Raw genomic sequence first — 12,003 nt, 5'->3', positions numbered from 1 at the left:
ACGTAAGCACCGGCCGCACAATTTGAAAACGACGACACCAAAAACAGCATCAACAACAGCAGGCGAGTCGTCGCCAAACAGATGGGCGTGTCGTATACCCCACTGCAAACGGGAGGTGCGAGGCATAAGCGAAAGAAAGGAGAAAATAAACAACAAACAAGAATAGAAGCGGGCCGGGAATTATGAAGTGACGCTTCAGTACGAGTTACTATTCCAGTAGGCAATGTTAGCTTAAGGGGCTACCTCTACTGTAGTAAGTTGACTAGCAATGAGGAAATGTATTATTTAAATGTTCTATCCGGTTGCTGTGTCTAGTATTCGGTTAAATTTGGGGACGGGCTGACGTCCGCGATGGATGCAGTATTGGCAATTAGAGAGGAACTGTGCGAATCTTGTGCGCTGACGAGTGAGCTACGGCCGAATGAGGGATAATTCTGACCAAGTCAGAAGACAATCCTTTAGTATATAAACCCGATAATAGGTAGACGGTTTTCTTTCGTGTGCATAACTATACACCTAGACGTGAAATGGTAGTCGTTCAGCTTTTCTAGTACGAATGCAAACATACCAGTCATTTAGCTCGAGCTATATTTATGCCTAAGTCGTGCTTTTTCCTTCTTACGCCTGATGGAAGCATGGAAGTATATATAATATATATGCCACAGATGAAACTGTAAATGTTGCATCAAAAAAAAGCTTTAGGCAATTTGTGTCCAAACTTTACCGGTTTAATTAAAGGATGTTTTGAGAGACCTTGGAGATCAGAAAGATATCCGTCATAGCATTTTGTAATAAGGAAAAAAAGTTGTACCATTTCGATTATCCTCACTGCCGCTACCCTTAGCAATTTTTAAGAGTAATTGCTACGGAGCCTTTACAAGGCCCTTCTTCGCCGTGACTTTATTCCTGCAACGATGTAACACAAACCTGTAAACAATGCAACACAAACCAAGCAGCGAACTCCAACGTTACAGTCAATGAGCTTCGTCACTATGCACTGCGTACTACGCTTTTAATGTCTGAGATGTGGGATACTGAGCTGATATGATGTTTCGATCGGCTCAGCTCCCAGGAAAATGTCCTTTCCCTACAGGAAAAGATACAGTGTTTTGCTCTTCCGTTCATCAAAACATCATTACTTGTATTACCCTAGTGATCTTAGGATTATGGGAGCGATTGGTGGCGTTTGTGATGGATGAGTTTATGTAACTAGCCCTTGACATATTTGTTAAAAACTGTGTATAGAATCGCTTGTATCTAATGCAGATCTTCCTCTCAGAATTAGCTTATAGGGACGGACCCTTTTAATAGGCTACTCAACTTATAATTTTTTTCTCGTGGCTAAAATGGACTCTAATTGGCTAGAGATGAGAAGTGATTTTGACCCGGGGTTAGTTTGACCAGGGAAAAGCCAAAGAGGCAGCAACTGCAAAACGTATGGCCTGTTGCGGAAGGCCGTTAAGGGACAGAAGCCTCTTGTCAGACATTAGCGATGTGCTAGTAATGGGCGTCGAACATCTTATGAAGACGAAACCAATTCCGTCGCATAAGCGGGAGAAGCTGAGGGAATCTCTCGAAACTCCAGCGGGATTCGGAATGAAGCGTGCAGTTTTCCAGCCGGCGACTGGCCAGCCGGTTACCGTACACGCGTGTAAGGCTACGCAATGAAGCTACCAGGAACTTCCCTAACGCCTGCTTCTACTAGATAGAGTATAAGAGCATCATCGCCCTCACGCCATACACAGGAAGAACTAAATTACTGGAGACAAGCGATAGCGGCAGGTGGCGTTCCGCCCTTATGTCCATTGGAAAGTAACGTAAAACGCAAGTAGATGTGACAAAAAAAAACCCGCAGTTGAGTGGGAGTAAACTCCATATTGTATTAGTTCAGCTATTTATTTGCTTACATTTCTATGGAAAAGAACGAGACTAAAGCAAATAAAATCGACAAGGTCGAGCGAGACAAAAGGTGCAACTGTTTAGGAGTTCAGGTATGAGGGTTTTCGACAATAAGTTTTGAAAGGGCTTATAGTTGTGTTTGAAATTGTCGTAAAGTAGTACTTCAGCATAGAAGTGGATTTGACTTTTCTCAACGTCTGCTGTCATGATGGAAGTTTGTAAAAAACAGTAGAAATGCCTTCGTTATTGGATAGGTTATTGTACATACGTCATTCAGAGGCCCATGGGACTAAGTGTCGATATTTGGCTAGAAGCAGTCGTAACTGATCGCTAAAGATAATCGCTCGTGAAGAGACATATGTAACGTTCGTCAGTTCTGAGCGTAATCGATCGCCTTCAAGTACACAAAAAGATGTATGACGAAAACGCGACATAGAGAGGAATATGTTTTTCCGTTAGGCTTGGAACTAACTTAGTAAAATGAACGTTTATGGTGTATATAATGCAGTTATCATGTTTACATAGTCCTAACCTATCACTGAGCAAGTTTTACTATAAGTGACAGAGGTATATCTTCCGGGAACGTACGAAGTTAGCGCTAACAAATTCCGTTTCCGTTCATATTTCGTGTAAAAGCCATTATTTTTTGTCGTAATTAACAAATTTTACCATACTAATACTGTTATTATTAACCGGTTCACATAAATGACGCCGACGCCAGCTTTTTGGAGGTGTGTTCGGTTCTGAACAGGACGAACGTATATTATCTGCTGTCTGGATGGAACTTTAATCCTCTTTAAGTTTAAAGAGCTGAAAGAGAGATGTACGCTATGCAGGGACGAAAGAAGATATAAAACGTTCGGCATACTTATCACGCTATTGACTTCGCCCCCATATTAGTATCTGTTCGGCATTGTTTCGCGTAAAGCTTAATAACTTAGAGTAACTGGCACGTACACTGCAGAGTTTATCCACTTCGCCTAGCTGAGAAGGGTAGAGTCCTCCCTATCTGTGGACGGGCAACGAAGACATCACATTATACATTCCATAAATTGCAATTTATCGTCTGCTTAATTTTAGTTACGCTCAAGTAATATGTTTATTAGACAAACCGCTGTAGCACGTATTTTGAACATCGTTTGTAAACATCTATTACATACATCTATGACGGTACATTAGAGGCGTCTAAATAAATATATTATATCCAAAGGAAAACCCTGAGCAACATGACTTTACCTGATTGTTTAACTTTTTTTTCCGGTAACATCAAGGGCACACTCGATCTAATTTCCGACTGGGTTTAGTACAAAGAAAATGTACGACGTAGATACTATAGATGCCATAGGCACTTTCACATGCTAGTGCTGAATGCAAAAAAAAAAGGTGAAATAAAATCCGTTGCGATTTCCTATGTGTAACTCGTCTGGGCGAAACCTCCTTCTTCTGTAATACAGACTCTCGGTAACCGTAGAAACCTAAACGTTTATCGTTCAATATTTGCAGATACATCTGCCGAACAGGAAGCGACCCTTATGATTGACTGCAGTCAGAAACTAGAAGTTCCTGTGGATCTGCACAGATATCTTCGACGATTCCAATCAGTTGTTAATACCGAACTGCGAGCGAGCTTGAAACTAGATGGGAGCTTCGTGTTCAGAGATCATCGTCACAGAAACTCTGAATCACTTTTGAGGCAAATTGCACCTAGCGAGTTGGTAGAGAACAAGTGTTTTATTATATGCCGGAGTCCCGTCGACTAAACCCACCTTAATGTGACCAGTAGTTTACGGTTATACTAGGGTACCTGCAATGACCTGACCAGGCCCTTATTCATAATAAAGAAATATCAGCAATAGAGTGAATACTTCTGTGTAGTCGAGTGTTTGATTGTGTTAACGATTTCAGTAGCGCATTCATATTGTACTAATTTTGGGTGCCTCGTTAGTATTTACTGCTAAAGCAACTAGATACAGACACATGGTATTCAACGCCCGCAAAATTTCTAATGTAATTTTTTTACAAAGCGGAAAAATATGTTTTTAAAGTATTCCTTTTGTAAAGAGCTTTGTCGTCATTTCTAAACTACAAAGAGCTTGTCTTCTGTAGGTATGTCAACGAATCACTGGGTAATTAAGCAGATGCGTGCGAGTGAAGATTACTGAGCGTTTGCCAGTTTTGCTCACCGTATTACATATCGCTAGTCGTCTTATCTGACGTTTTCTGAGATTTTTTTTAGCTAGGCCTAATTTAATTAAACGAATTACATTCGTGAGAATGGAGTGGTAGCCGCTACCCAGAGTAATCCCTACTTTTTATATAAGCTTCGCACACGCTAGCACGCATCTAGTATAAATAAAATTCATAAATGAAAAGATAAGCTTGCTATGACTGTAGCTGTTTTATCAGCAGAATTGTACGTGACAAGCCGCTTTATAGCACGTACACGTCCATACAGCTGCACGGGTAATTGGTGTTGACGATGGCATTTGGGACGAGTCCATCCTATTTGTATTACTGGATTAGTTGTTTTGTGTTTTATGACTTCCTTGACAAAATCGTAATTAGGTTGAAATGTCTTTAAAGTTAGCGTCCCTAGGCGGAACGGCACATAGCTCTGTTATGACCTGCTCAACGATCGCTTGAAGACATGGCGCTACTACAGAAAAGGCTTACTTGCACAGTAATTGAAGAATCGATCTTCGATAAGTCAGACTTTCTAGTACCATACTCCATATAGTCTGATAATAATATAATCAATCGTAAGTGTTAAATAATGTCAGCTATAACAAGGATGGTTATTGTACGAGTGGATGGTAGCAGTAAAAAGTACGTCCATTTAGTTGGCAACGCATGCAATTAGATACGGTTAAAACAAATAGAGTATAGTGTTTCTATAGGGTAAGCGGGATCGAATGCGAGGTACTGTACTAATCAGATATGCTTTCTGCGCGTGAGCTCCGTCAATGCGATTGGGTCTCTGAGTGACCTCTGATATGGTTTCCATAAGACGCTATTGTTACATGTAAATGAATTGTTACCCAGGTGGCAATTTCCCGCATTGAGGATTACACGCATACGCCTACAGATGTCGACAAATGTACATATACAAAAATATGATAGCACGATGGGGGTAATTGGCGCTTTGCACCCTATCCAAATTAGTGAGCTACGTGACTGAGTGTTGGCGTCCAAATGAGCTTTCAGCTTGATAATTAGCTGCCAAAAAACACCTGCCGCTGCTTCATGATGACACACACACACTGCTGCAGTAAGAGATTTCTCGCCCACCGACCTGAGAGTTCAACCGAATATTCCCCCTCAGGCTGTCACGACTGTTACGTGAGGTGCGCGTTGCACGTCAGCAGACAATTACTGGACCGTACTCTACGGCGGCTGCAGGGTAGCGTATAACTGATAGAATAAAATTAAGTTACTTTATACCACTTGACTTGATTACTATAAATAGTACTTTTACTAGAAAAGTCTCTGTCACCAGCATCGTTATCATCATCTTTTGCCATTATCTGTTCATGTGTTACACCGTTGTTCTCGTGATGCTAACCGAGTAATCAGGTGTTATGAATGATTTTCTAATTTAAGAAAACAGTAGTGATTAGCTCCGTATCGTCGTCCACAGTGATGCATGTTTTAAGGCGTCACAGACGCGTTGACGGTTGACGAGGTATAGCGGGTTGGCTTTCTGTGCGCGTTATTAAACGCTTAAGCTAAAAACTATGAGCGAAAAGGGCTCAGTACGTAAGTTGCCTAGTAGTCGGATCCGTTGACGACCGTTGAGTGATTGTAGCCTGATGTTTATACCATCCTGTAACCGTTTCACATCACCAGCAAATTGCCACGAAACGATTCTGACAACCCTATTCGTGCTAGTGATTGCGACAGAAGCGATCGTCCTGACGATGATTCTATTATGGATAAAATGGACACAACGGAACAACAACAGCAACGTTCACTAGACCAGCCAAAGGGTTCGCTATATTCGTACAAATGATCGGACCTATCAAAGTGACGATTTGACTTTCTGCACCCTTGCTTTCTGGCTGATAACAACTATAATAATCATATGGCAGAAGTAGACTTTTTTTTTTGTTATTGTGAAAAAATGGAGGAAACTGTAGTGGAAAGACATCGAGGAACGTGTAAAAGAAAAGCTAATACAAACAAGGCTGAGGTCAGTGACGTGCCAAATCAAAAGGTTTGATTCTTTATTATTAGAACTTATTCCATAGAAGGGATATGAAAAGATTTCGGTGCGAAGTGAAGCACCGGTTTTGGGAGCACGTAAACGCATAAATCCAGATTTGGCAAAGCAATATGGTTGATTGTATTTACAGTCGCTCTATGATATTCAGGTATTTGTTTCTTGTCGCAACAAGCTTTAGTTTTCGCTAATTTTTTTGGTTCACCTTTTTTTGCTCTAGCATAGCTGCAGCTTTCTTTGTTTAGAGTATCGAGCGTATAATAGTAGCTTCTATCTGATACATGTAATTACATAAACCAACCTTTAATCACATTCGATTTTCATTTTCGGCTGCTTGCAGGATTTGGCCTACGGAAGACAAGTGCATGCGAGAACGATACAAAACTATCTGTCAGGACATATCAGCTAGCTAGCGCCTAGCACAACATCCCCCAGGGCACTGCTGATTAGAGTTCTCGCCAATAAAACTCTACCCATCATTATCCAGGCAATTTCTAAATGTCGTCTACCTCCCGTCGGCTTAACTGAAGACCTTCGATAGGACAACAAAACAGGATTGCAACATCGAAGACGAGAAAAGTAAAAATTTACAAAAAGGCAACCCTGGAAAGCAAAGGACCCGACCACTATTTTTACCTTATTATCGATCTAGAGCACCATCTATCTATAATCTTCACGATCATTGTTTGTAGTGAGACGATTTTTAATAATCTTACCGACTAATCGTGTGTTTTTATACTTTTACTACATTTGTACACAGTATAGATATTGTAATAACAGCAACGAAATATTCTTTTGAAAAAGGATAACCGAGGCGGAAGCTATCGTCCTCATATCGTGTCGGTGTGGTCGGTCCACCCAAGTAAGCAGAAGAACGAAAACCGCAAAGTGCTTTCTTGTCTTTTGGTCGCTTAAAGACGACATCGGAGCTACCCAATGGGCTAGGCAAGTCCAATTAAATTATTCGTTGGGACTAAACTAAGGGAGCAATTTCGCGTAGACCGTGTTTTTCACGTCTGCATCTTTCTATTAGAATCGCAGCACTCACAGGCTAGCAATTTTCGCAAACGCTGCGCCTGCTCGATAGCCAGCGTTTCTCTCCCTCTCCCTAAGCCTGTGTGTCTGGGTGTAGCTGTCAAACGGCTAACGTCGAGCTTGTTCACCGGGCAAAGGGGCATCAAGAACAGAGAAACGTGTGCGTGTGCGTTCGAGGATGCACCAGTCGGTCGCGCCCCACTACTGTCATCAGCAGCCGCACCACGGCAGCCATTCTGGCCAGTATCACCATTCTGGAGGCAATTCCGGAATCACTTCTACGGGACATCCCGGTGGCCATTCGCAGCCGACGTACCATGGTCACCCTAGCGCGCAGTCTTCACAACATCAGATGCCGCACCAAATGCCCGTTCAGACTCAACAACCACAGTCGCAAGGTCAAAACCAGTATCATCATCAGCAGATGGTAACCAACCCCTCCGGACAGGAAGTCGTCTACGATACGACGATTTATCAACAGCAACAAGCCAGTATGCAGCCGCAATCGCAGCAGCAGCAGCAGCAGCAGCAATACCAAAAATGGTAAGTTATAATCAAACCCCAAAATATTTGAACTTAATGCACGATCGAAAAGAATATAGATGTTCTAAAATTTGTTTCGACGTCAAATGTTTTTAAAACGCAATTTTGTATGTAGTCATATGAAAAGTAAACGCAAACAATGAAAAAAATTACGTTCGGATAATGCGCTTCGTGTGAGCACGTTATGTAGAAGCTTAGTAAATTACAAATTAAAGGCACTTGTACTTTGTAGCCTTTTAGCTGTTATAAGCAAATATACAGAGAGGCATACATGCAAGAATAGGTGCAGTCTAGGGTTCTGATGTAGCGTGTCTTTGATGACACTAACATTAGTCAACATTATCGATTGTAAGGGATGAAGAAATTCGCGTGTCGGTGAGTCCCTATGTGATGGGTCACGTCGGTGAAAAATCCTGGACGAAATAGGTGCGAACATTAGCAGAGATTATTAACGGCTACCTAACTACTGTACAGCCATCATTTATTGTCAAACATGCTTGAGGTAAATCATTCGTGACCTCCTCTGACACGCGTCCGAGAGAGCTTATCCAGAACAGTTGTGAACGTTAATTCCTCGGTGATGCCCTGGCTGAAAATCGTGACTTGCACGGTTTTGCAGGGTAGGTCGAAATTCGGGTCTGGCATCGGTGCTGTGATCTCATTTTAAGATTGTGTAACTTACATTCTAACCCCAATCAAATGATATTGTTTGGTGCGGTACGCCCATTGCGTAGGTACGCCCACCAATAGTACCTAGCATGAACTGGACCTAGTAATATATGTACCTTTTCACTTTGTTGCGTCTGAGTCATTTTTGAGTCACGCAAACTGGACTCTGGTGCGCCCAGATACTGCTGCAATGGCACGATATGTTAACTAAAAAACCGTTCAAAATACTATAAGCTGTTTGCAAAAATGAACCACTATCACATTCGTTTTTGTCCCTATCTGATATGGCACTCTTTTTGTTATGTCTCTTGCCTATAGCACAACGTATCAGCTGCTTGTCACTATGTACAATGCCTATTATGAGGTTTTATTACTGCCATGGATTGTTGGCTCTTTTCTTTTGAGTGAAATAACTAAATGAAAAATAATACACTTTTAGCCTCTACCCTTTATTAAGGAGCGCTAGACTTATATGATGTGTATTGGCTCTTAGCAGATAGTTAACAGTTATTTAAGATGTAAATCTACTGTAACAAAAACATTACTTTCTTAATAAAAAGAGAATAGATTTCTGATTGAGATAGGCGTTGCTCTGGTTGCAAGCTTATCTTCTTCTCTAACTTCAATCTAATTTCTTCTAACTACAAATTCTTCTGTTCACACTTCATTGTTAGCTCACTTTCCCGAATCCTTGCACAGAATGAACTTGTCACAACTCTACTACGGGCAGTTGTGACTTCGGTTCATTTGCCTCAAACATGGATCTGCCTTCGTTCCTTCCGTTGCACTGTATTGCACTGCACATATTAATGAATTCCTATACTGACAGCAGCCGAACCAATTTTGGGTTCTGGAAATAAGTATACACATACAAGGCTTACGTCTGTTCACTATTATATTGTACGGGCGCAATTGTTCGAGGGGCGCGGTGCAACGCGTCGCCTCCGCTCGTCAATGCTATGCATCTAACATGACGGTGAAGGTTATTCTATGGTACCTAGCGGTCTGGTCAGCTGTCGTTTACCATCTATTGCTAGCCGCTTCTGCCGCTGGGTTTCGGGCTTGAGACGAATCGACTCTCTATGGTAGGGTACAAGAGACGGGATACGACGCCACTGAGTTTCTTTTTACAGGGCGTGGAGCCTGCTAAGCGATTGCTGTAAACAGCAATGGCAACGGTAGCAGGAGCAGCATAAAGATCAGCCCTTTGCAATAAGGCCTGATTCAGTCGGGCCCTACCCTTTCCCTCGGCCAGCAAGCCGGGCCCTTCAGGGCCCTAGGTGGGAGCGTTAAGGCTGTGTTGGCTGCTATAGAAAAAAAACTGGATGGAAGAGCTGCCTGCTACTTCGTACTTTGAACGTAGTGCCGAGTGGCTCTCTACGCACCTATTCAAATGGGGCCTTTGGGGCCCTCGCTACCTCTTCCCTTGTCCTCTCTGCAGTCCTTCGCTGAGCCCTGACTAATATGGCGGAGCAGCTTGAGTCAGGCTGTCCCGTGGCTCTCTATCTTAGGCGGAAAGGGTGCGGCGCTGTATTGACCCCCCCCCCCCTTCCCGCAGTGACAGCAGCGAGAACAGCGTCGCCTCATTGGACATCGTGAGCGGCGCCAGGTGCCAGTCAACGTAGGTGGGCGCCTCCACAGCGTTGTTACCTGCTGCGTGGCGTCAGCTGAGCGGCCCCCAGCTATGTGTGGGCGGCCTGCCTAGGTCTGCCTGTGCCCTGTAGCTGCGCCATCATCATCACGAACGACATTATTACCACCTCTACCTACTGAAGTACTTCCTTTCTAAAGTCGTGCGCATGTCGTTTGTTCACTCTGTGATGTGCTCCAAATGAAGTTCCATACGCCATGCGTCGTAGTCAACGTCAAGACGCTGCAGAAGCAGCAGTAACAACAACAATAATAATCAGCTAAAGCCCGAAACAGCGCTGTCGGAACCCAACATCGTTAACTGGGGATGCATCGAGCCTTGACGAGTGGTGCAACTGATTACCGCAGAAGGTCCTTGCACGGAAAAACAAACTAATCACGAATGAAGCCGAACATGTCCCGGATCTGACATCAGTAACAACGCTAGGCATTTTCGTTAAACTGAGTTGCTGCCAGTTACAGCGAGTAGAAGTCGCGAGACATAGATATAAAAGCGACATAACGCTACCTCTATTTCCAGGCAGAAGCGAGGATAGGAAATGTCTGTCCTGCTACGTCCCTGACAAACCGGTTGACCCATGCTGTGATGATCCGCGTTTGCCCGAGGCTTAATCATATCTGCTTGAGGTGCTAAGATAACGTAACGTTATCTTTGTGAATTGCGATTTTGGCCGATTCGCAGCTGTGCCTCGGTTAATAAGCGGTTTTTCGATCCTTCCTTTCGTTTATACCGAAAATATCGCTGTCATCAGCGTTCAGAACAACGGCAGTTACAACAACGCCGCTTTACAAAGAAGAACAAACGCAAAGAGGGCCTACATAATCACCTATGCATTCAAACAGTGACACGACGATAAAAATCTACCGACACATTAGCCATTGCAGTTAACAGTTAACGAATATTAGCAAAGATGGCTGCATAAGAACCTAGGCCCCACCAATGATATTACCAATTAATGGTCGTGTTCACGTAAATAGTATGTGTGACTGGCTGTTAATTTGTGACTTATCCCACAAAGCCGATCTGTGCTTCCATTCCATTTGAGTCCATTAGAATAAGTCTTCCCATTCGTCTCGTGTTATAGAGCGCTTGTTCCGTTATCTAGACCGTGGTGCCTCTAAACCAGACTAGCCGAATCACGAAAAAACAAACGCAGGATAAATTTAGCTGGAACAAGAAGAACGAACGTAGCGTACCGTACAATAAGTTCGCCTTGCTCACAACTCGCAGTAGCTAGGAATTCGTTAGTGCATCCATTAGTGGACACTGATCGAAAAAACAAAATTCTTCAATGGTTTCCTCCCATCACTGCTCCCGCTCATCTATCATTTGTTTCCCGTGCCTCGAGGACTCTGTCTCAATGACACGGATCGGGAAGACCACCTGAAAGTATTTGTGTCATTGCCAACGTAAACGTCAGTCTCCTGTGATCTTCGTATTGCAACTACGGTAGATAGCACTTACACAACACTTTTGTTTTTGAGGTTCTATTTGTTCTGCGAGAAACGCGAGAGAAACACGCGAAATCGCGATGACTTCGAAGAGGAGAGACAGCGCCAATCTTGACAAGTGAGTTGGGTTAAAGAAACAAAACTAATGAATTTATTAGCTGACGAAAGCAAGGCGTTATAGTTAGTTGATCGAGGACTTAATAGCTGAAGGCAGCTATACGAAGATCAGATGTGTTGTTTGTGAACAATATTTCCGCGAGCAAATTGTCTGGGTCCAGGGATGCATTAATCGTTGGTATGTCCTATCGTTGGCGCCGTCGGTTTGTTTTGGAGGATGTCGGACCGTGCAAAACCTTCAACGACACGGTATAGCTCCCAGCGGGTGGGGTGGGAGAGGGCGTTGGGTATGGGGAAGAGAGACGAAACGACGGCTAACGCCGAGCGGAATTTGGTGGTGAGGGGAAACACCTTTGCTCCTCTGCGTTGGCAGCCAGGCTGCAGGACGAAGAAGGACCCTCTCGCCAAGGGAACCCTCC

General features: G+C 43.3%; 1 protein-coding gene across 14 annotated transcripts in view; it reads left to right on the top strand.

Moving 5' to 3' along the window:
* Positions 1-12,003, top strand: part of ena (ENAH actin regulator enabled) — a 66,489-nt gene that overhangs the window by 43,947 nt on the left and 10,539 nt on the right. For 11 of the 14 annotated variants that reach the window (XM_022794748.2, XM_086980988.1, XM_022794746.2 and 8 more), the window contains one exon: positions 6,459-7,696. In XM_022794748.2, the coding sequence (XP_022650483.1) occupies positions 7,332-7,696 (365 nt within the window). In that variant the 5' untranslated portion in view covers positions 6,459-7,331. Of the gene's footprint in view, positions 1-6,458; positions 7,697-9,966; positions 11,586-12,003 lie in introns of those variants that run through there. The other 3 variants (XM_022794745.2, XM_022794751.2, XM_022794752.2) reach the window with 3 other exon arrangements.

Source organism: Varroa destructor, unplaced genomic scaffold (genome assembly GCF_002443255.2).
Source record: "Varroa destructor unplaced genomic scaffold, Vdes_3.0 BEIS01000002.1, whole genome shotgun sequence".
In the NCBI taxonomy this organism is placed as follows: Eukaryota; Metazoa; Arthropoda; class Arachnida; order Mesostigmata; family Varroidae; genus Varroa; species Varroa destructor.
The sequence above is the reverse complement of the archived record's forward strand: the minus strand, read 5'-3'. Positions and strand labels throughout refer to the sequence as shown.